The following is a 23,585-nucleotide window of genomic DNA, read 5'->3' on the forward strand; positions in this document are numbered from 1 at the left end:
AGTGCCGGAATGAAAAAGACAGACACGAGGAGAGATTACATCACTTCCGCTGCTCCTGTTTACATTACAGGAGCAGAGGAAGCATTCTATTCATCAGGAGTGATCGTGAGGGGGTGGCCATGAATGGATGTCACAGCCCATCTGAGTACCCGAGTACCTGTCACAGCCCATCTGAGTACCCGAGTACCTGTCACAGCCCATCTGAGTACCCGAGTACCAGTCACAGCCCATATGAGTACCCGAGTACCTGTCACAGCCCATCTGAGTACCTGAGAACCTGTCACAGCCCATCTGAGTACCCGAGTACCAGTCACAGCCCATATGAGTACCCGAGTACCTGTCACAGCCCATATGAGTACCTGAGAACCTGTCACAGCCCAACTGAGTTCCCGAGTACCAGTCACAGCCCATCTGAGTACCCATCACAGTCCATCTGAGTACCCGAGTACCTATCACAGCCCATATGAGTACCCAAGTACCTGTCACAGCCCATCTGATTACCCGAGTACCAGTCACAGCCCATCTGAGTAGCCGTCACAGTCCATCTGAGTACCAGAGTACCTGTCACAGTTAATTTTTTTTCAAAATTTTCGCTCTTTTTTCATTTATGTCACAAAAAAGAAAAAATCCAGTGGTGATTAACTGCTTGAGGACCGCCTCCTGCCCATATACGTCGGCAGAATGGCACAGCTGGGCACAAGCACGTACTGGTACGTTGCTCTTTAAGTGGCCACCCGGTCCTGAGCTCCGTGATCATGGCTGCGGGACCAGCAGACCTGATTGCCACTGGTGTCCCGCGAACAGGTCACAGAGCTGAAGAACGAGGAGAGGTCTGTGTAAACAAACCTCTCCCCGTGCTTCCTAATGTGGCTGTCATCGATCGTCTGTTTCCTGTTATAGGGAAAGATGATCAGTGACGTCACATGCCAGGCCACGCCCCCCTACAAAAAAAAAGATAACGTCACACATAACCCCTCCTCGCCCCCTAGTGGTTAACTCCTTCACTGCCAGTGTCATTTACACAGGAATCAGTGCATTTAAATAGCACTGATTGCTGTATAAATGACAAATGTGTCAAAAATGTCCAATGTGTCCGCCATAATGTCGCAATCACAATAAAAACTGCTGATCACTGCCATTACTAGTAAAAAAAAAAATTTATAAAAATGCTATAAAACTATCCCCTATTTTGTAAACGCCATAACTTTTGCGCAAACCAATCAATAATTGCTAATTGTGATTTTTTTTTACCAAAAATATGTACAATACGTATCGGCCTAAACTTTCTATATTTTTTGGTGATATTTATTATAGCTAAAAGTAAAAAATATTAATTTTTTTTCAAAATTAACGCTCTATTTTTGTTTATAGCACAAAAAATAAAAACCGCAGAGGTGATCAAATACCACCAAAAGAAAGCTCTATTTGTGGGAAAAAAGGATGCTAATTTTGTTTGGGAGCCACGTCGCATGACCGTGCAATTGTCAGTTAAAGCGACGCAGTGCCGAATCGCGGGGGCCTGGTCCTTTGGCTGCAAGTCCGGGGCTTAAGTGGTTAAATACCACCAAAAGAAAGCTCTATTTGTATGAAAAAAAATGATAAAAATTTTGTTTGTGTACAGTGTTGCATGAATTAGTAATTGCCATTCAAAGTGTGAGAGCACTGAAAGCTGGTCTAGGAGTATATATATATATATATATATTCCTGCGGCTCTGCCATCTCAATACACGGTACTCTTCCTGCATGTAGCCTTAAGCTCCCATGTGCACCCCGTACATCTACCAACTATGGAACTCGCACAGCACCGTACTTCTATTCTCCCTAAAAACATAGAACTCCCTACACTGCACACATAGCCAGAGCACTGGTTTAGAGGCCTTCTCTCCATTACACGTGTCACACACAACCTCACAGCACTACAACACTATCTACACTGACTGAATGCGTCAGTCCAGGATGAGCAGGGCTACCTAAATAAGCATTGGTGTTCTGTCAAAAAGTGTCTGGCCATCGGATAGCGTTTGCCCCGTACTGCGCAGGAGCAGCACTTGCGCAGTACGGAGGAGAAGGAGACTCCAAAAGTCTCCAAAGAAGAACAATGCCTGCGCACTGAGTCCAGGTTGGAGCCCCACCATCCAAATGGACATACGGTTGCACACAGTAGTTGCTCGGCTATTTTTTATTCTAACTCTATGTCCACTTGGATGGTGGGGCTTGAACCTGGACTCACTGCGCAGGCTCTGTTTATCTTCAGAGACATTCGGCTTCTCCTTGTCCTCCGTACTGCGCAAGTGCAGTACAGGGCGGACACTATCCGATGGGGGACACTATTTGATACAACACCGATGTAACGACATATTCAGCGACCCATCACAGGTTCCTATGGACGTGACTTCCGTCGCCATCTTGCTACACCCCACACTCGTCCACAGTAAGGATACGCTAAGAAAGCGGACATGTTGTTAAACCCACCGGAGTTATGCATTTTACACCTATTTATAACAGCAAAGTGAGTTTATATAGTGAAATACGGGACTTAGAACTCTGTCTGACTAGTTAGATGTTTAATTTTAAAAGCAGAAGCAGCCCTGCTGATCTCACAGGTTTGATACTCTGACAGAAGTTCGCTGCTTTTAAAATTCAACATCTAAGCAGCCAGATGGAGTTCTACGTCCTGTATTTCACCATAGAAACGCAGTTTACAAAATGCAAAACTCCGGTGGATGTAACAACATGTCCGCTTTCCCTTGTTAGTGGATCCTTACTGTGGACGAGTGTGGGGTGTAGCAAGATGGCGGCGACGGAACGTCACTTCCGTAGCAAACTTCGACGGGTCGCCGACTATGTCTTTACACCGGGACTAATGAATGGCGCAGAGGGTCGGTAGAGCTGCGCATGCGCGGCATTGTGTGCTCCCCGTGATCCGGAAGTGATCGGAGCTGGGCTTTGGTTTGACACGTAGCTGTGGAAGTGTGTTGGCTTGATAGCGGTTCGGTAAGTTGGTGCGTCTGTGCTGGTGGAGGCTGCCAGCTGCTGTTGTGTTGGGTGTCTGCTTGTTCTGTCACCCTCGACTTCTGAGGATAGAATCCTTTTTTTTTTTTTATTGCACAGCCGTAGTCACTTCCTTGTCACTTGTATGCTGTTCTGAAGGTGTTACCATGTTTACTGAAGAAGAAGAAGAAGAGGAGACCCTACTCCTAGATCATCGTTTTATTTAGTGTTAATAATAATGTAGCGTTCAATTGTAATTCGCTTTAGCATGTGTGGGAATATCTCCATAGTAGAAAGAGCTTAGAGAGAGCTGCTGGGTGCCACCATCTTGGATGTGATAGGGGAACACAGCAGACCCAGGTGTCACCCCCTTCCTTTCAGTGCGGGGCTGCTGCTCGGTCACTGTGTGCAAAGCCTTGTCACTGCAGACTGGAGAAGGTTCTGCTCATCTCTCCTGTGTGCAGTGGAATGTCTGGACCGTCTCCTGATCTAGCTGCCCAAAGGTAGAGGTAAGATAACAACTAGTGCTCTGTGTGCAATTAGTCTGATCACATCTTTAAAATGAAAGCAGAGTTACACCCAAAAGTGCAACTTCCACTTTAAAGCGGCGGTCCGGGCGTTTTTTTTTTTTTAAGTCAGCAACTACAAACACTGTAGCTGCTGACTTTTAATAAGGGCACTTACCTGTCTAGCGAGCCTGCAAAGTCGCCCCCCCCCCCCCAGGCTGATCCGTCCACCGAATCGGGTGCCGATGCTGCCATCCTAATGAAGGGAAACGGGCAGTGGAACCTTGCGGCTTCACTGCCCGTTTCCTACTGCGCATGCACAAGTCACGCTGTGCTTTGTGAATGGATGCCTGTCCACTGGGACACAAACGTGTCCCAGGAGACAACGCGAGGGAGGAAAAGAACTGCGGAATAGGAAGTGGCAGATTAGGATGATCTGCCTAGCAACAGCCATAATTTTTTTCAAATTTTTTTTGATGTATTTTAAGGAGTGTGTTTATTTTGTTTTTTTTAATAGGGTGGACCTCCGCTTTAACCACTTGCCACCCAGGCCAATTCTGACATTTCTCTCCTACATGTAAAAATCATCGTCTTTTTTATTTTATTTTTTCTAGAAAATTACATAGAACCCCCTAACATTATATATGTTGTTTTTTTTTTTATTTTTTTTTTTATTTTTTTAGCAAAGACCCTAGAGAATACAATGTGGTTTGTTGCAACTTTTTATCTTGCACGATATTTGTGCAGCAATTTTTCAAACACATTTTTTTTGGCAAAGAAAGAGTTTTGTGCTTTAAAAAAAACAAAAACAAAAAAACAGTAAAGTTAGCCCAATGTTTTTGTGAAAAATGAAGTTACGCCGAGTAAATAGATACCTAACATGTCACACTTCAAAATTGCACACACTCCAAAGTTCGGTACTTCAAAATCCCCATAGGCGACGCTTGAATTTTTTTTTTTTTTTTTTGTTTACAGGTTACATGTTTTGAGTTACAGAGGAGGTCTAGGGACAAAATTATTGCTCTCGCTGTAATGTTTGTGTCGATACCTCACATGTGTGGTTTGAACACCGTTTTCATATGTGGACACTTTTTTGAAAAAACATTTTTTTTGATCACTTTTATTCTTATTACAAGGAATGTAAACATCCCTTGTAATAGGAATATGACATGACAGGTCCTCTTTATAGTGAGATATGGGGTCAATAAGACCCCACATTTCACCACTAGGCTGGGTAGCTTGAAATAAAAAAAATAAACGATCACGGCTTCCCAGCTTTTTTTTTTATTTTTATAAATGCAGAGGCCGGGTGGGATGTCATAACATCGCGCCTGGCCTCCGGTCATAGAGGCTCCAGCGACCATCTTGTCCGCCGGCTATCCCTATGATCAACATCTGGGGCCGGTGGATCCTGTGTCCGACTCACCGATCCTAGTGCTGAGTCGGTAGAAGCACCGGAATGGCGGCAGAGGGTGGGGGGCATCCCCTCTCGCCTCCCCTAAGAACGTTCAAACGGCGGAACAGCCACTATGAGCATTCTTATGGTGTAGGGAATCGCTGGCTGAAAACGGCAATATCTGAATGATTTCTGTAGCTACGGGCATCATTCAGATATCCCTGCTCAAAATCTGTCATGTCATATAACGGTGGGTGGGCGTGGGGCGGTTAAGCACCCCTCACCCCCTTACTTGACACATTTTTTTTTTTTTTTTTTGGGTGGGGTGGGGTGGGGAGGGAGGTACTTGGTTTTGACAGGTACTTCCAGACATACTTCCTCCTTCTGGCTGCCTAGACAGCGACTCCTCACCCTCTAGGGGTCCCCTCCCTCTCTGCATTCTTCTGGGACATGACACAGGTCCCGAAAGATTGCCTGGCCACTAGGAGAGCACATTGCACACCTGGCTTGAAGCCACAGAGTTGCAATGACGGTGCCGCAGAGGAGCGAGGCTTCATGTGGCCGCATTGCTGGATCATGGGACAGGTGAGTTTGTTTATGAAAAGTCAGCAGCTACAGTTTTTGTAGCTGATTACTTTTTAATAAACTGAAAAAAGACTGGAACTCAACTTTAATATGTTAATATATATATATATATATATATATATATATATATATATTATTATGCCCCTCCACACGCCCCCACCCCCCAGTAATACCGTTTTCATACATTCTGCTTCTGCACTAATTTACTTTACATGTTGTCATACCCTCAGAACCCCACTACTGCAAAGTAAAGGGCAGCATCTCTGAAAAGGGGCCTACAGTCTTTCTTATGCTCATTTTACCAGTGCTCGCTATTCCTCTGCAGCCAGAGAAACTTCCCAGAACTTCCAGGTATACAAAAGCATGTGAGCTTCTCCTTTCTGTCAGTTGCGGGGTGCAAGCTCTCTCATGTGACTATGGTGGAGAAATAAGCAGCAATGTAGTGCTGGTAAAATCACAATAGGTGGATTCCGGGGTGTGGGCTTTGCAGATATGCTGTCGCTGTTCTACCCATGGGCCGGGTTATCGTGTCATTAAGGTACTTTTGTTATATTTCTGTGTGATCTATTTAATTTTTTTTTAGAGCTGCTACAATGTCTAATTTTGAAAACTTCAATCAAGATTTCTACCAAACCAGCTATAGCATTGATGATCAAGCTCAGGGATTCAATTACAATCCTAGCGGAGGACAACATAACAAGTAAGACTTTTTTTTTTTTTGCTTTTTTTTAATCTTTGGTATGGGTTGCACTCAAAAGAAAATCTTTCTATATTGCATTTAACCAGATGGATGTGTTCTTTTTGTTGACTCGGTCCTTTAAGGGGAGATTCACCCGCTATACTTTTTTTGATGACTGTTGTCACCAAAACAAAAAGCAATCATGCTGACAATCACACTAGCTTTCCCCAGAGGACAAAGTGCATGTAGCACTTTGTTGAGATCTATGTTCATTTTATAATGAGACTTGTTCTGTAGATTTCCATTAATGGCGTTAGCAACATTTCCACTGTTTTGCTCATCCTATCTTGTTTGATTTGGGAAATTTTCCCAATCACATTGCACATGACAGGTTTTAGGACCGGACGTAGGGTGCATTCAAGGGACTATGTTTGAAACAGAAATGGAAAATTGGTTGCTTGATCCCCATAGTCTGCAACCTATATACCGGCAATATTGGCATATGTGACTTAAAGTGGTTGTAAACCCTTACAGACCACTTTGACCTACAGGTTACCTGTAGGCACAAGAAATATCTCCTAAATCTACACAGATAGGCGCCGCTGTCTACGGCGCGTGCAGGTGCACTGAGCGTGCCCATGCTAACGGCAATCACGCCGTTAGCAGCGGCTCCCGCGATGCCTGGAAGGAAGATGGACGCTTTGTGGAAGAGGGGACAGCGGTAACGTCGCTGGCTCCTGTGTCAGTTAAGTGACACATAATGGTGCATAGTAGCCCATTTTGCTTTTGAAGGGTAATAAAGAGGAAGTAAAACCCACCAGGGTTTGCTTCCTCTTTAAAGCTTACAAAGAAAAAACATCTGACAGACCTTTCCTGTGTAGTAAATAAAAACTGTAAATGTTATAATTATAAAGAAGCAGTGAGTGTGATTTTCACCAAATATTAAAGCGGGAGTCCGCGTTTTTTTTTTTTTTTTTTTTTAAAGCCAGCAGCTACAAATACTGCAGCTGCTGACTTTTAAAATAGTGACACTTACCTGTCCAGCGCAAATAGGTAAATAAGATTGCGCTATGGACAGATATAATGCCTATACACTGCAAAACTGAAAGAAAAACAGGTGAAAATAAAAATAAGATAAAAAGTAAACTCGAGAGGTTGAAGCTGCCTGTGCTTAGAATCTACCCCTTAAAATAAAGGAGTAGGTCAGAGATAAAGTATGAATTAAGCTGTGGCGCTAAAACCTTTCTAACAGATATCCTGGTGTCAAAAAGGTGTGTAGAGATCTAATCAGTGTAATAAATAGATGGCCCTGTTTATTGCCCCGGAAAATAATATAAATAAATACTGTGAATTGATGTGAAATGTGTGGTCTCCTGAGGACCACCTTATAGGTGGTACCTACCAAATATTATATATATACTTCTTATAAATGCGTGTTGTGTAGAAAGGACAATTTTTCCTGTTGGCATGCAACTCAAAAAGTACACATGTGTTATAACCAAAGAATAGTGAAAATATTTCATAAAAATGTAAATAAATAAACCATATATGCTAAGTGAGAGAGATCATATGCAAACCACAAGCCACTATATTAGTGGTCTGTAAACTGTGCTCTATATTATGAGTCTATATTATGAGTCCCAAGAGTGACAGTCCAAGAACAGCAAAAACAAAAAGAATTCTTTCAATGCCCAAACAAACTTTTTCAAATCGCATCACACAGTTGCTCGAAAAAACGCATAAAGTCTCTTCAAGTAAAAAGGGTAGACCAAAGTGACTAGTGCAGAAAGGTTAGGAACAATCTTCTCCGGTGCGCCACTCAGTGTCAGAGAAATAATTGCGCTCACCAGACAGAGAACCCTGAAAGGGTTAGCCGAGCAGTCACAGTATAAGCCACTGTGCAGCTTTCCTTGGGCTCTGCTCCTGCTGTGCTGGGGGAATGTTCGCTCTTTTACTTCCGCAAATAGTCCGTTTAGCAAGTGCATGAGGGAGGAAACAGAAGTGCACAGTGGCTTATACTGTGACTGCTCGGCTAACCCTTTCAGGGTTCTCTGTCTGGTGAGCGCAATTATTTCTCTGACACTGAGTGGCGCACCGGAGAAGATTGTTCCTAACCTTTCTGCACTAGTCACTTTGGTCTACCCTTTTTACTTGAAGAGACTTTATGCGTTTTTTCGAGCAACTGTGTGATGCGATTTGAAAAAGTTTGTTTGGGCATTGAAAGAATTCTTTTTGTTTTTGCTGTTCTTGGACTGTCACTCTTGGGACTCATAATATAGAGCACAGTTTACAGACCACTAATATAGTGGCTTGTGGTTTGCATATGATCTCTCTCACTTAGCATATATGGTTTATTTATTTACATTTTTATGAAATATTTTCACTATTCTTTGGTTATAACACATGTGTACTTTTTGAGTTGCATGCCAACAGGAAAAATTGTCCTTTCTACACAACACGCATTTATAAGAAGTATATATATAATATTTGGTAGGTACCACCTATAAGGTGGTCCTCAGGAGACCACACATTTCACATCAATTCACAGTATTTATTTATATTATTTTCCGGGGCAATAAACAGGGCCATCTATTTATTACACTGATTAGATCTCTACACACCTTTTTGACACCAGGATATCTGTTAGAAAAGGTTTTAGCGCCACAGCTTAATTCATACTTTACCTGTCCAGCGCGCCCGCGTTGTCGGCACCCGAAGCCGATCTCTCGATCGTCTCTCGGGTGCTGCCGCCACCATCTTGGGTATGGGAATCAGGAAGTGGAGCCTTTCGGCTTCATTTCCCGGTTCCCTACTGCGCATGCGCGAGTCGCGCTGCGCAATAAGGATGGACCCGCTGCCTCTGGGATCTGTGTGTTTCCCAGCAGGCAGCGGGGGACTTTCGGAAAGGGGCGTAATCTACGCCCCTTTCCACAGAGAGCTATCCTGGAAGTGGGTGCAGATACCTGTACTGTACAGGTATCTGCACCCCCCTCCCCCCTGAAAGGTGCCAATTGTGGCCGCCGGAGGGGGGGAGGGTTCCGATGAGCGGAAGGTCCACTTTAGGGTGGACCTCCGCTTTAAAGCCTCCTTCACAGGGGCGTTTACATGCATACACTGCATTTCAGCTGCAAGAATCGGCAGATTCTTGCAGCTGGCATGACAGGTACATGGGAATACTGATGGCTGCTCAAACTGTACAAAGTAATGACAGGCTGAAGGCAACGTTCCTGTGCATATGTCTGATGAGTCCAGGCTCGGACATCTGTCCCTAACCGCAGGTACTCACTTGACAGCAATGGCTGCTGATTCTTGCCGTTGGAATCAGGCGTTCACCCGTGTGAAGAACACCTTACTGGTGGTGAGTCACTGTCATTTAACCGCTTCTGGGCCACCCACCTTCGTTTTATGTGATGACTTTGAAGGAGAATATTGTTGTTATGGCAGCAGCTAGCTGCCTTAACCCTGGTATTCTCTTCAGCGGGCGGTCTGCTTCAAGAGAAAAGTGGTCTCTACGGCGGATTCGCCACAAGATCAATTTTATCGGCAGCGGGAGAGGGCCCCCCCCCCCCGCTGCAATCCGGTGACCTCCGCTGCTTGCCAGCGCCATTGGCAGCGACGGAGGCAAGCGCGTCTGTCCCCTGCCTGGGTATGGAAACGACTGAGGGGAAGATGTCCCCCACCCGTCTTTGTATCAGGCGGAAGCGACATCAAAGCGTCACTTCTGCCCATAGCTTTTAAAGGGCCATTTTTTTATTTATTTTTGTCATTTTTTTTTTTTAAAGCGGAAGTAATGGGTTTACTTTCTGTTTGATTCCCTTCAAAGGTAAAGCATAATGGACTACTATGCATCGCATAGTAGTCCATTATGTGTCACTTACCTGACACAGGAGCCAGCGAAGTCACCGCTGTCCCCTTGTGTACGGAGCCTCCATCTTCTTGGTGGGTCTCGCTGCTCCGGCGCTGTCATTCGACGGAGCCGCAATGACATTACTCCCGCGCGTGCGCACGGGAGCCGCCACTCGGGGCATATCACCATTATGCGCGCCGATGTAGGTTATATCTCCGTGTAGGTTTAGGAGATATTTCTTGGACCTACAGGTAAGCCTTAATCTAGGCTTACCTGTAGGTCAAAGTGGTTGTAAGGGTTTAGAACCACTTTAAATTACAAAATGTATTTAATTTATTTTTTATTATCGCATTTTAATGTAAAATATGAGATCTGAGGTCTTTTTGACCCCCATATCTAATTTTTAAGAGGTCCTGTGGTGCTTTTTCTATTACAAGGGATGTTTACATTCCTTGAAATAGGAATAAAAGTGACACAAAAAAAAAAAAAAATAAATAAAAAATAAAAGTTAAACAAGCCTCATCCTGTGCAGAAGCAAACACATACGTGACTAGCGCCAGCATATGAAAACTGTGCTCAACTACATGTGAGGTATCGCCGCGATCGGTAGAGTGAGAGCGGTAATTCTAGCCCTAGACCTCATCTGTAACTTAAAACATGCAACGTGTAGAATTTTTTTTTAAACCTCACCTATGGAGATTTTTAAGGGTAAAAGTTTGTCGCCATTCCACGAGCGGGTACAATTTTGAAGCGTGACATGTTGGGTATCGAATTAATCAGCGTAACATTATCTTTCATGGTATAAAAAATTTGGGCTAACTTTACTGTTGTCTTATTTTTAATTCAAAAAAGTGTATTTTCTCAAGTCATCTTCCAGGACGGCACACCTGAGAGATGAGAGGCTCCTCCCTACAGGAAACACAATCAATCGACAGCTGTTTTAAGTCCCCACCCTTCCCCTTGATCCTCAGTTTTTGATTGTGTTTCTCCCTACACAGCGAAACTGTTTGTTTTTTTTTTCCAAATGACCCGAAGCCTGGGGCTGGTGGTCTCCCCCTGGGAGCCGGACCACAAGCCTGGGAAGCCTCTGGGTCTGGTAGGATATTCTTGTCCTTCCTGGGGGGTTCCCCTATCTTTTCCTCAGGGCGGGCAGCAGAAATTGGAAGAGCCCCCCTGAGAGCTGAAGGACCCTGGGTACAGTGGTGTACCCAGAACTTCAGGGGCCATTATCCTGTCTCCCCCTCCTTACCTGTACAGGTGGCTGTTCAGACGGGGGTGCTGGCCCTCGGTTCTTTCCAGGGGGATCTTGTCCCCGACTCCTGGGTCCCCGGTAGCTCGCGTGGGCTGCCGGAGAGGGCGTGGCAACAAGCACCCGCGTCATTTTCAAACTTCGGGAAAATGGCAGCGGCGTTCTTACCCAGGAGGGAAGGCTGAGAGTCAGTAGGAGCAGGCGCCCACATCCTCCTTTCTCTAGAGCGAGGAGGCACCAGTTTACTACGGTGGATGTCTGCCTTAACCACCTCAGATATGAAGATGGGAATGAGGAATGGAAGGCATTGCCCCCCCCCCCCCCCCATGTATATAGACTGACTGGTACAGTGCAGGACACAGCCTAACCTGGCACCTCCCTATGGGGACAGCAGTTGGTGGGGGGGGAGCACTTTGGCAGCTATCCTCCTTGCGTGTGGACCATAAGGATGGAAAAGCAAGCCCGCTGGCTGTGGCAAAAAGAGGAAGACGACAACGGTGAGTACTTTACTTTCCTTTTGCCGTGGGAATTTAGCTGCAAAATCCCCAATTCCAGCCAGAGGGTTCCTGGGCATTTGAGATCTCACCTGGGGTCTGGATTCAAATAGCCCTTAAGCTTCTGCTAAAAACACCAGCTGCAGCCCCTCTTACATCAGAGAAGCTGTATGGTGGACAGGTGGTGCAGAGGAACGAGTGTGCCTAAACCACCTCAGATGAGAAAGAGGTAGGTAGGCCATTGCTCCCCCTTCCCCGTGTATATACTGACTGGTGCAGTGCAGAACTTGGGGTCGGGATACAAATAGCGCAGACGCCACTGCTAAAACCACCAGCCACAGCTCCCTCTTACAGCAGAGACACTGTGGTTATCGCAGCAGTAGGTTGCCAGCCTCTCCCTACATGCCCAGTTGTGGTACATTTAGTAGGGATGAATATAGCGTACAGAGGGGACCTGGTAGATACAAAGTTACTTACAGGCCAGGTATACCACTGAACAGGTTATTAATTGGGCAGTGGTTGGTGGATTCAGAAGCTCCCCTGGTCAGCAGGTGCACTAGGTTACCGGCCCTATTAGCCCAGCTGCTAGGAATCTGAAGTTGCTTCACAATGTTTGAAAGCTGACCTAACATTCAAGGATGGGCAGAGACCAAGCTACTGTGTGGCACAGTAGGGGTTCCCTTGTCACAGATCCTCCTTTTGGGGGTTGCCTGCTATAGTTAACTTTCATAAGCTCCAACCTCCCACTCCACCTTTACACTGTGTTTATATTATAGTGTAGGAGGTAAGAAGAAACTTTTTTTTTTATTGGTTTGGGCTACAATCCACTCAGTGGCAGATCTAAAGGCGATTCACCATAGATCGCTCCCTACATCCTTTTAATTGAGGATTTTCTGTGCAAACCTATGCAAGAGCTACATAATTGATTGTTTGAAGCCTGCAAATAGCTATTTACCTCCCAGGCTAAACTGGTAACCACCTCTTCTAGAGGCTGTCTTAAATTGGTCTCTAGGGCTGGGCTCATTGAGACTTTAGTTGCTAATCAGCACCACCTGGATATGTGCTGGCTAGCGTTTGCTCAGTCTATGGAGGTAAGGTATGACAACAACTACTACTAATAGTAGGGTGTCCAACCATTTTAGGATCTGTTCCTTCTCTGGTGGTGAAGGTTTAGTATCTACAGCCCAGGCTATGCCTATGAAATAAATTGCCTGTTGGTTATTTCATAAAGGGATAGACCATGACTCCTCATTGGCTGCACACCAGTAGACCTCAGTAGTGAAGGTTTGTGCTTGCTGGGATGTTTTTGTGGCACAGCAGAAATACACATTGAGATTTGTGACATCTCTGCTTAATAAGGACTATATTGCTGTACATCAGAAATGCACTGCACTGAAGCTTGTTTGCTGTCCTTTATATACTAAAGGTACTGCTTTGTTTGGCTACAGATCAGAAAAATACAACAGTGAAGGTGGTCTGTACTTTCTGGTTTTGTGTTGCACAGCAGAAATGCACATCATTGAGTCTGGTGACATCTCTGCTCATAATGGTTATATTGCTGCACATCAGACATACACAAGATTGAGGTCTGTCTGTGGGGCTTTGTGTCCTGTTTTACTGCCTTGTTGGTTACTTATCAGAAAGGCAGCAGTGAAGTCTGATGGTCCTGATTTGCGTGGCGCTGTGCTGATTCAGACAGTGCTATTAACAGCAATGGCTGCCGAGTTTAAACATGCGATTTGACATGTTGAGTCGCATGACAAATCATTTCAATATGGATGTGCTATCTCTATTCATAGTGTTTTATTGTTGCACATCAGATTTATACAGCATTAAGGTCTGTGAGGTTTTGTGTCCTGTATTACTGCCTTATCAGAAAGGCAGCAGTGAAAATTGATGGTTCGAATTTGTTGGGCTACATAGTAGAAATACAAATTGAACCCCTGCCAGGTGTAGTACATATACTGCCTTTGGTAATCCGTGTAGCACCACAAAGTGGTGTTGTGCTGATTTTAGCCATGCGATTTGACATGTTGAGTCGCAAGGCCAAATCGCTTCAATATGGATGTGCTATCTCTATTCAGAATTGTTATATTGTTGCACATCAGACATATACAAGATTGAAGGTTGTCTGTCTGTTTATGTCTTGCATATACTGCCTTATTGGCTGCATATCAGAAAGGACACAGCAGTGAAGATTGCTTGTTTTTTTCTGATTTTGTTTTTGCTGCTCAGCTGAGAGACACATTGAGGATGGTGGCCTCTCTGCTCAGTATTGGTATATTACTACACATCAGACATACACAAAGATTGAATGTTTGTGTCCTGTATGTCCTATATTTACTGCCTTATCGTTTGTATATCAGGTTAAGCAGTGTTTCTCATGGATCTACCTTTCTGCATCTTAGGGATACACAGCAGGGGTTTGTTGGCTGCAATCCTCCAGGGAGTCACAGCATTGGGGACCCCTTACTTGTTCGACCTGAAAATTGCTATTTGTTTTTTTCCCTGCGACCTGTGTAATCTTGAGGTCTGTGGATCCAGGAATCAGGGACTGCTGGTGTCGCACAGACACAAATGGTACCCATTGGAAGCCATAGTATATGACTTCTCATGCGTCTTGCAGTCCCAAGTCGCAGGTTGGGTCGCACGGGTGTGGGAACCCTAAACTTATCTGTCCCTTCTGATTGAGGTTTTGCTACACAGCAGGAATACTCATCATGGCGTTATTGTTTTATTTTGCAGCAGACCAGAAAGATTGCAGCTGTAAAGGCTGTCTGTCTTTTTCCTCAGTGTCTGCTTTTATGTTGTTGCACAGCAGAAATACTCAAGATTGAAGCTTGTTGGTGCTTTCTGTTTCAGAAAAACACAATGCTGCAGGTTGCTTGTGTCCTTTCTCAGTGTTGGTTCTATCTGAACTACACTACAGAAGTGCATGACAGAAAGGATTGTCTTGTGTTCCATATTTTTCCCTGTGGCATAGCAGAAATGCACAACACGGGAGTTGGTGTTCATATTAATCTTATAACTGTGGTGGTTTGTCAGAAATACACAACATAGAAGTTTGGGTCTTTCTGTCTTTATAGCCTTGTTTTGCTGTACATAGGTAAAGCACAACAGTAAAGGGGGTTCCTGTCCTTTCCGTATTTATATATCAGTTATGACCTAGCTAGCTGCACTAAAGAAATACGCAGCATTTAGGGTTTGCTTGAGTCTTAATGTTTTTACGTCTTGGCAGCACATCAGAAAACCAGACTGTGAGGACTGTTTGTCTACATTGAGGTTCAGATTTGGGTCTCTTCCCATATTTGATATATTGGTTTAGCTAGTCACACTCAGGCACACAACATTGTTGTCTATGCTTGTGTCCTTTCTGTCTAAATCTATTGTGCCGTGCCCACAATCTATGATCATTTTATTTGTGATATTAATAATGCATGTATCACCTTTTTGTATTTCAGCCTTCTTTTCCATGGAGGGGCCAGGAGTTCGGGCTGCAGCTGTCACATGTCAGAAAACCTTGACCACTTGCATTCAGGGATGCCAGAACCATTTCCTAGGGTTGAAGCCCTGTAGGGTTATGGGACACTGGAGGAAGGGGATAATGAATCGCCCTGTTTAGTAAGAACTTGGAGAGTTCTGTTCAGAGGAGTATTAGGGCCTGAGGATGAAGTATAAAGATGTATACCCGATCGAAGAGGTTTCGGCTCGGTGCATGGCCTTCATTTTGCCCTTTTAGCAAAACTAGACATAGCAATATGGGTAGTCTACTCCTGCTAGGGACTTTAATCTCCTGAAGAAGGCTCTTAGGCGTAAGTAAGGACATAGATTGGGCGTGCCTTAAACCCAGGGTTCAAGCTTCTGTTAATCTATTTCCCTTAAGTAGGCTTCCCTTTAGTCTTTTGCTGACATAAAGATAAAAGGGAAGCAGTTTTATTTCCCTCAACAGGATAGTGTTAAGACAGGCCCTCTTATTGATTAATGTAGTGTCCTTGTCTTACACAGGTCTCTTATTTATCTTTTTAGTGGTTCTAAGTAGCACCTACAGGCATAATAGGCCATGGTTGTTAGATGTGTGAGATAGGCAACATTGCTAACCTACAAGTTTAACATGTTTTCTGATTCCATTTTTAAGAGCCCATTTCACCTAGATACTGCATCTGAAGCGGAAAAGGCAGGAACATCTGTGGAGCAGACCTGCAGATCAGCCGCATGATCCAGCTAACATGCCTTCATCAAGCATATGAGCGTATGGAGTGGAGGTAAAGCTCACTGCAGAGCCAAGGTTCGCCAAGAGGGTTTTGCAGTGGCCCCACCCTAAGGTAGGCCTGAGGTACTTGTTTATCCTCTCAGGTGTGCCGTCCTGGAAGATGACTTGAGAAAAGTACCAGTTACTTACCGGTAACTGTCTTTCTGGGAAATCTTCCAGGACGGCAGGCCTACTTCCCGCCCGTTGGAGGAGGGAAAATTCTAGAACACTAGAAGGTGAGTACCTATGAGGAATGATTTCCCTTGTGAACCTGGTTCAGGAGTTACTTCTCTACAAACTGAGGATCAAGGGGAAGGGTGGGGACTTAAAACAGCTGTCGATTGATTGTGTTTCCTGTAGGGAGGAGCCTCTCATCTCTCAGGTGTGCCGTCCTGGAAGATTTCCCAGAAAGACAGTTACCGGTAAGTAACTGGTACTTTTTCCAAAAAAAAGTGTGCTTGTAAGGCCGCTGTGCAAATACGGTGTGACAGAAAGTATTGCAATGACTGCCATTTTATTCTCTAGGGGTGTTAGAAAAAAACGTAATAATGTTTGGGGATCCTAAGTAATTTTCTAGCAAAAAAAAACTGTTTTTAACTTGTAAATGACAAAGCTCAGAGAGAGGCTCGGTCTTTAAGTGGTTAAAACACATGGATCTGGAAGAATCACCTGCAGTGGATGCTTGGTAAATATCAGATTCACTGCCATACATTTGTTAAGTTTTTTTTATACTTTTTCAAACTGTTATTTTTATTTTTTTACACTCTGTATACAAAATCTATCCTGCAAATACATATTTAGAACATAACGAAATCATTTCTACAGAATTGTGGGTTAGGGGGCGTGGCCGGACGTTGTGCTGAGTGGACGCTCTGGCTGTGAGCTCCGGCATTCCGAGGGCCTAAGTGGTGGATTCTCGGGTCCCTCTGTCCTTACCTGGTCCTCGGTGCGGATCCCTCGGTATCTGTGGACCTCTGGGCACCGGAGACGCGGTTCGCGCACTCGCCGCGGCCGCTGCTGCGCGAGTCCGCGGCTTCGGCCTAGTCGGAGCATACGGCGGCCATCTTGGTACACCCCGCGGAACGGATGCCGCTGCCTCCTGCCATCCGGGCTCTCTCGTGGCTGTTTTTCGGCCTGCCGGGGGTCCGCTGAGGCTCGGGTACACGGCGATCTCCTAGAGCCAGGCCGCCTGGAGTGGATTCCGCAGCTCCGGCCTGTTTGAGGGAAACGGCGGCCATCTTGGCCCACCCAGCAGCAACTCCTCCGCTGTTCTCTGGATCCACCGGCTCCCCTACACCTGCATCTCCTTTCTGGACTGCTCTACAGCTGGGCACCCCTTCCCAGGTGGTCGGTGGGACCGCGGATTCTGCTCCCAAGCCTACTACGTCGGTCAGCCAGGACATAGGTAGGAAGCAGCCATCTTGCTACACCCTGACACGAGTTATCAGCCTCATTGCTTTGCCTCCCCTGGACCATCCCGATTATACAGCACCAGACACTGGCCTGTCTCAAGATATCCTGCTGGCAACTTACCCTGTATCAGTGCAGATAGGGTTTTTTTTCCCCATAACCACATACATCGGCCATCTTGCTCCACCCGGCTACAGGCCTTTAGGACCCTTCCTAACTCCTCCGGGTCTGAATCGCCCCACGCAGGGTCTCTGGTACTGAGGGGTCTCAGGCGTGACATGTAGGATGGAAGTCATGTAGACTTTCGGTCCCCGTCCCTACATTTGCAGCTCCTGTACAGCGTCCACAGCTTCTTTAGATCCAGGAGCGACACCACAGCTGGTCAGCTACTTCCGAGCTGCTTATGGGAAAGATTGGTTTCCAGAAAGAAATTTACCGTGGATTTATCCCGCCATCACCTAACAAAACCATGGAGCGCTTCCTGTATAAGTCACAATCCCCAACCCCGAATGCTGCGTCGTCTTCACCAGTCCCTACCGACTCCCTCCCCACAGCCGAACAACCACCTCAGACGGACCTCAGGTCCCACCCAACACAACTTTCCGATACATCAGCTATGGTGACAGTAGCTGTGTTGGACCTTAAGCTTCAATCACTGCTCCAGGACCTGACCCATAACATAACTAGAGAGGTGGGTAAAATAGCACACGAACTCCGTGGGGAAATAGATCAACTTGGAGAACGTACAGACACCCTGGAGAACAAATTCGACGAGTTGACCCAATATGTACACGCTCTGGAGGAAGACAATGCCGCTATGAAGCACACGGCCTCCCAACTCCAGCTCCTACAAGAGGACTTGGAGAACAGAGAAAGGCGTCAGAACCTAAGAATCCGGGGAGTACCTGAGGCTATCAGTGATAAAGAACTCCGCCCATACCTCCTAAGCCTATTTGTCACCTTGGCCCCCCACATCCCAGATATCGATTGGCGTCTTGACCGGGCTCACAGATCTCTGGCTCCTAAACCTCCGCTCGGCTCTAACCCCAGGGACGTCATTGTCCGTTTTCATTATTATGAGAGTAAGGAAGCCCTCACTACCGCAACTCGCAACAAGTCTCGCATTGACTTTAAACAAGCCAAGATTCAAATTTTCAGCGACCTCTCCCCTATCACCCTGGCGAAGAGACGCAGCTTCCGCCCAGTTACCACGCACTTACAAAACCATCAAGTGCCTTACCGCTGGGGGTTTCCATTTCGTCTCTCTGTATCTAAAGATGGCGCCCAATTCTCCCTACGTGACCTTTCTGAAAGCGAAGCCTTCATTCGTAACCTAGGTCTCCCACCCATCCCTGAGGAGGACTTACAGCTTCCCATCCAAAACCCCAAGCCTCTGACGACACCAGCCAAGATATGGACCCCCGTACGTCGGCGGCCGCAGAAGTCCTTCTCCACTCCTCAACGAGCTAATCCTGCCAGATTTCCTACCTGAGGGGGCTCCCTCTTCAAGGCTCTCTTGAGCATTTCCCAACCTTACCAATCTTACAATGGCTGACAATCCTTTTGTTTAACTGCTAACCATCCATTGAACGGAGCTGACTTTTTTTTCTTTGAAGAGACGGGAATCTACCGTCGGTTCGCATGGTCTGCCATGTCCCTTACTAATACCCCAGGCTGCTGCCTGGGTTCCCTGAAGTTTTTTTTTCTTCAGGGTCTCCAAAAATGTTTTCAAATTATTTTTTCCGTTGTTTTTTTCTTCTTCTTTTTTTCTCTTTTTTTTGATAGATTCTCATTCCCACTTCACGGAAGCCTGTTTTCTGACCCTTTTTTGGTCACCAATGTTTCTTTTATGATACCATTTCAACTTGAATATTTACTTGTTAATGTACATGTTGCACTAAGGTTATATTACTGTTGGTTTACAAACTATGGTACGCTAGCTATACACGAGTCTGATTTACTATGGCTCTTAGAATATACTCCTGTAATGTGAAGGGCCTGAATTCCATCAGCAAGAGATGGCAGGCTCTGAAGGAGTTCAGGACCTCCAATGCGGAGGTGATCATGGTCCAGGAGACCCACTTCAGACCGGGTGGATCCTTTAAATTCGCATCTAAGCATTTTCCTTTGGCCTATTTAGCCTCTGATCCCTCTGGGAAGGCTGGTGTGGCAATTCTCATTAAACGTTCTTGCCCGCTACGCATCCTCTCTTCCTATCTGGATCCACACGGTCGTTTTGTGCTCCTGAGTTGTAGTCATCTGAACACTCAATTTATTTTAGCTAATATATATGCTCCAAACGTGGGTCAGATTGGTTTTATTACAAAAGTTTTGGAGAAACTCCAATCGTTTTCTCAACCATTTATGATTATAGGGGGAGATTTCAATGTGTGCATGTCCCCGACTAAGGATAGACGAGCCCTATTTCAAGACACCCCACGGCCCGCGGTCCAGAAGCTCTCCTCCTCATTCCGTAAACTAACTAGATCGCACAACCTCTTTGACACATGGAGAGTGAAACACCCTACTCAGACAAGCTATACGTTTTACTCTCCTGCTCACAAGATGTATTCCAGATTGGACCACTTCTTTGTAACTGCCCCTCTCCTTCCATATATTGTCTCTTCTGAGATCAACCCCATTACTTGGTCGGATCATGCACCCATTGAACTTGACTTTGTCTTGACAGCCTCCACCCCCAAGACCTGCCATTGGCGTCTTAATGAATCTCTGATTAAAGACCCAATAATCCAAACCCAATTGCATCAAAAACTATCTGAATTTTTCCACCTAAATGATGGATCGGTTGCAGAGGTTTCCACCTTGTGGGAGGCCCATAAGGCTTTTTTCAGGGGTGAATGCATCTCTGCGGGATCCCGCCTTAAGCGGGACTCCATCAAACTCAAAACTGATCTCCTTGCTCAACTGAAAATCGCAGAGATGCACCTACTCAACTCCCCCACGATGGAACGACTGAGAGTAGTTACCTCTCTCCGGAACCGCATCAAATCTTTTGACATGAACAGGATTTCCAAATCTATGCTATGGGCCAGGCAAAAGTTCTATGAATTTGCAAACAAGCCACATAGAATGCTTGTTAATAGACTGAAATCACGCCCCTTCCTTTCGATACCTGACCATTTGATGCGATCAGACGGCACTCCTACCCACTGCCCTAAGGCTATGTCCCAGGTATTTGGTGAATTTTACAAGAAACTTTATAACTGCTTAAGTTCAGATTCTACTTCCCAATTCTCCCAGACAAAATTTGATGATTTTATGTCCTCCATAGACCTACCCAAACTGTCCACTGAACAAAACTCCACGCTCAACGCCCCTATTACTGTGGATGAGATAGCGGGGGTGATTAAAGCCTTGCCGGCTCACAAATCCCCGGGCCCGGACGGACTCCCTTATATTTACTACAAAATCTTTGCTCCAATTCTAAATCCCTACTTGCAGACTTTATTTTCCTCTTTGCTCAAAGGTTCTGTCCCACATTCACAGTTCCTACATGCACACATAACCGTCATTCCTAAACCGGGTAAAGATCCGTCACTCCCAGATAATTATCGCCCTATTGCGTTATTAAATTCGGATTATAAGATCTTCACTAAACTACTGGCCAACAGACTTTCCCCACTACTACCGAGGTTGATTCACAGAGACCAAGTAGGCTTTGTCCCAACGCGACATGCAGGTGATAATACACGACGGACTATAGACCTGATAGATCTTTTGACTAAAACCAAGCAATCCGCCATTGTCCTAAGCCTAGATGCACAAAAGGCTTTTGACCGCCTAAGTTGGCCGTTTATGTTTGCAGCCCTTTCCAGATACGGATTCTCAGGACCCTTTATACAAGCCTTGCAAGCTCTATACTCTACACCTTCCTCTCAGGTTCAATTGTCCTCATACTTGTCGCAGCGGTTCCCCCTCACCAATGGCACTAGACAGGGGTGCCCTTTGTCACCCCTGTTGTTTATTCTAAGCTTAGAACCTCTAGCTTCAGCCATCAGGACTCACCCAGACATCCGGGGGGTATCGTTGCGACAACAAGAATACAAACTATCACTTTTTGCTGACGATATTTTACTGACACTCACCCATCCCCTCACATCCTTGCCTTCCCTTCAGACAATTCTCTCCACCTTTGGTTCTCTCTCAGGGTTTAAAATCAACCAGTCAAAAACAGAAGGTCTACCCATTAACATTTCACCAGCATTGCTTGACACCCTCCAACGCTCCTTTAGCTATCGTTGGTGCCCTTCTTCCTTGAAGTACTTAGGAGTTCATCTTACTTCCTCGTACGACTCCCTCTATCAAGCAAATTTTCCTCCCATGTTTGCAGAAATAACCCGTCTCTTAAATCTGTGGTCCCCTCTTCCTATTTCTCTCCTCGGTAGAATTAATGTCCTTAAGATGTCAATACTTCCTAAATTACTGTATTTATTTGAAACACTTCCTATCCCAGTCCCAATGTCGCAATTGAAACTTATCCAAAGAAAATGCCTCAAGTTCATATGGAATAATGCATCCCATAGGATTGCACGCTCCGTAGTCTACTCTTTAAAGTCCAGAGGTGGACTGGCGGCGCCAGATATCATTAAATACTATTACGCCTCTCACCTCCGGGTATTGACTTCCTGGATCTCTAGAAAGGCTCCGAGCAGGTGGGCTGAGATTGAGATGGGGGTCACTGTTCCAGTACACCCGTGCTATTTGTTATGGCCTTCCTCTGCTAAATTTATGCCTCAATTGCGATCCTTATGCCTAGCACCAATGCTTTTCACCCTTTCCATTTGGAAGAGATGTGCGGAGCAGTTTTCCCTATCCTCTAAATGTCCCCCATTTCTAAATGTACTCTTTAACCCGGATATACCCGATGGTCTGTCTTATACAAGGATGCTTCCCTGGACGCAGGCGGGAATCTTTCAGTTGCGACATCTCGTACATCCGGCTACACGTAAACTTATACCTTTCTCGGATCTGCAAACAAAATATGACTTGCCTGCCTCCCTTCTATACTCATACCTACAGTTTAAACATTTCTTCCACTCTAACTCCCCCTCTCTTTCTTTGGAGAAACCGACTGATTTTGAGGCCCTGTGTGCCAACGGCCCCTATGAAACCAAACAGATTTCCTCTATATACAAAATCCTACAGGAAACCCCACCTCTAACGGAACTCACTCATAATTACATGAAAAAATGGTCCCGCATACTGCAACGACCAATCTCTCTATTAGACTGGGGTAAAATATGGGAATCTACATCCAAAACGTCACGTTGTGTAGTGCAGAGGGAAACCGCTATTAAGATCTTGATGTTTTGGTACAGGACCCCAGACTTGCTGCATGCTCGCAACCCAGCCATCTCCAATATTTGCTGGAGATGCGGCGAGTCTGTAGGTTCTCATTTCCATATATTTTGGGAATGCCCCTTTATTAGCCCTTATTGGACTAAAATTCAGGATCTTTTACAAAAGGTACTAATGTCACCTATCCCTCTGAATCCCATGCACTTCCTTCTAGGCCTTCCTTTTCCGAGACTGTCTAAACCCTCGCGCAACCTGATGTCCTTTATCCTTCTGGCCGCTAAGAGAGCAATTCCTAGACATTGGCTATCCACCACTCCCCCCACATTCCATCTTTTTCTTTCCATAATGGCAGATATACGTAGGATGGAACACTTGACTGCTAAAACGGAAGATACACTACCCTCTTTTTATAAAATATGGAAGAAATGGGACGACTCTGAGTTCCCCCTTGAGTCTGCTAACCCTTAAACCTCCTGATTCCCATGATGCAAACGTCTGATTAAGTGGTATCCTGCTATCTTTTTCTTCCTTTTTTTTTTTTTTCCTGTATTGTTGTTATACGTAACTATATATCCTCTTCCGCTTTCATTTATCACATGCTATGGTATGCTAATTGCACTTGAATGATCCATGGTTGGAAGATGCTTACTTTATGAACATACCTGTATGTACGCTCAATTTTGTACGTTTCTATATACATGGCTTTGTATTATCGAAAGTTGAAATGCTTTTTCTTTATACTGTATTGTACCTTTTTCTTTTTTTTGGAAAAAACTTTATAAATAAACAATAAAAAAAAAAAAGAATTGTGGGTTAACCCCTTCCCGCCGAGGATACGCAGATGTGCGTACTCAGCTTCC

General features: G+C 45.2%; 1 protein-coding gene across 2 annotated transcripts in view; it reads left to right on the plus strand.

The window, feature by feature from the left end:
* Positions 1 to 2,845: 2,845 nt before the first annotated feature.
* The window catches only part of YIPF5 (Yip1 domain family member 5), a 32,976-nt gene continuing 12,236 nt past the window's right edge, over positions 2,846 to 23,585 (plus strand). Inside the window, exons 1-2 of one of the 2 annotated variants that reach the window (XM_077473067.1) lie at positions 2,846 to 2,994; positions 6,062 to 6,178. In XM_077473067.1, the coding sequence (XP_077329193.1) occupies positions 6,072 to 6,178 (107 nt within the window). In that variant the 5' untranslated portion in view covers positions 2,846 to 2,994; positions 6,062 to 6,071. Of the gene's footprint in view, positions 2,995 to 3,478; positions 3,501 to 6,061; positions 6,179 to 23,585 lie in introns of those variants that run through there. The other variant, XM_077473068.1, reaches the window with a different exon arrangement.

This window comes from Lithobates pipiens, unplaced genomic scaffold (genome assembly GCF_037356315.1).
Source record: "Lithobates pipiens isolate NorthernLeopardFrog02 unplaced genomic scaffold, aLitPip1_a1.2 Scaffold_8, whole genome shotgun sequence".
NCBI classification, from domain to species: domain Eukaryota; kingdom Metazoa; phylum Chordata; class Amphibia; order Anura; family Ranidae; genus Lithobates; species Lithobates pipiens.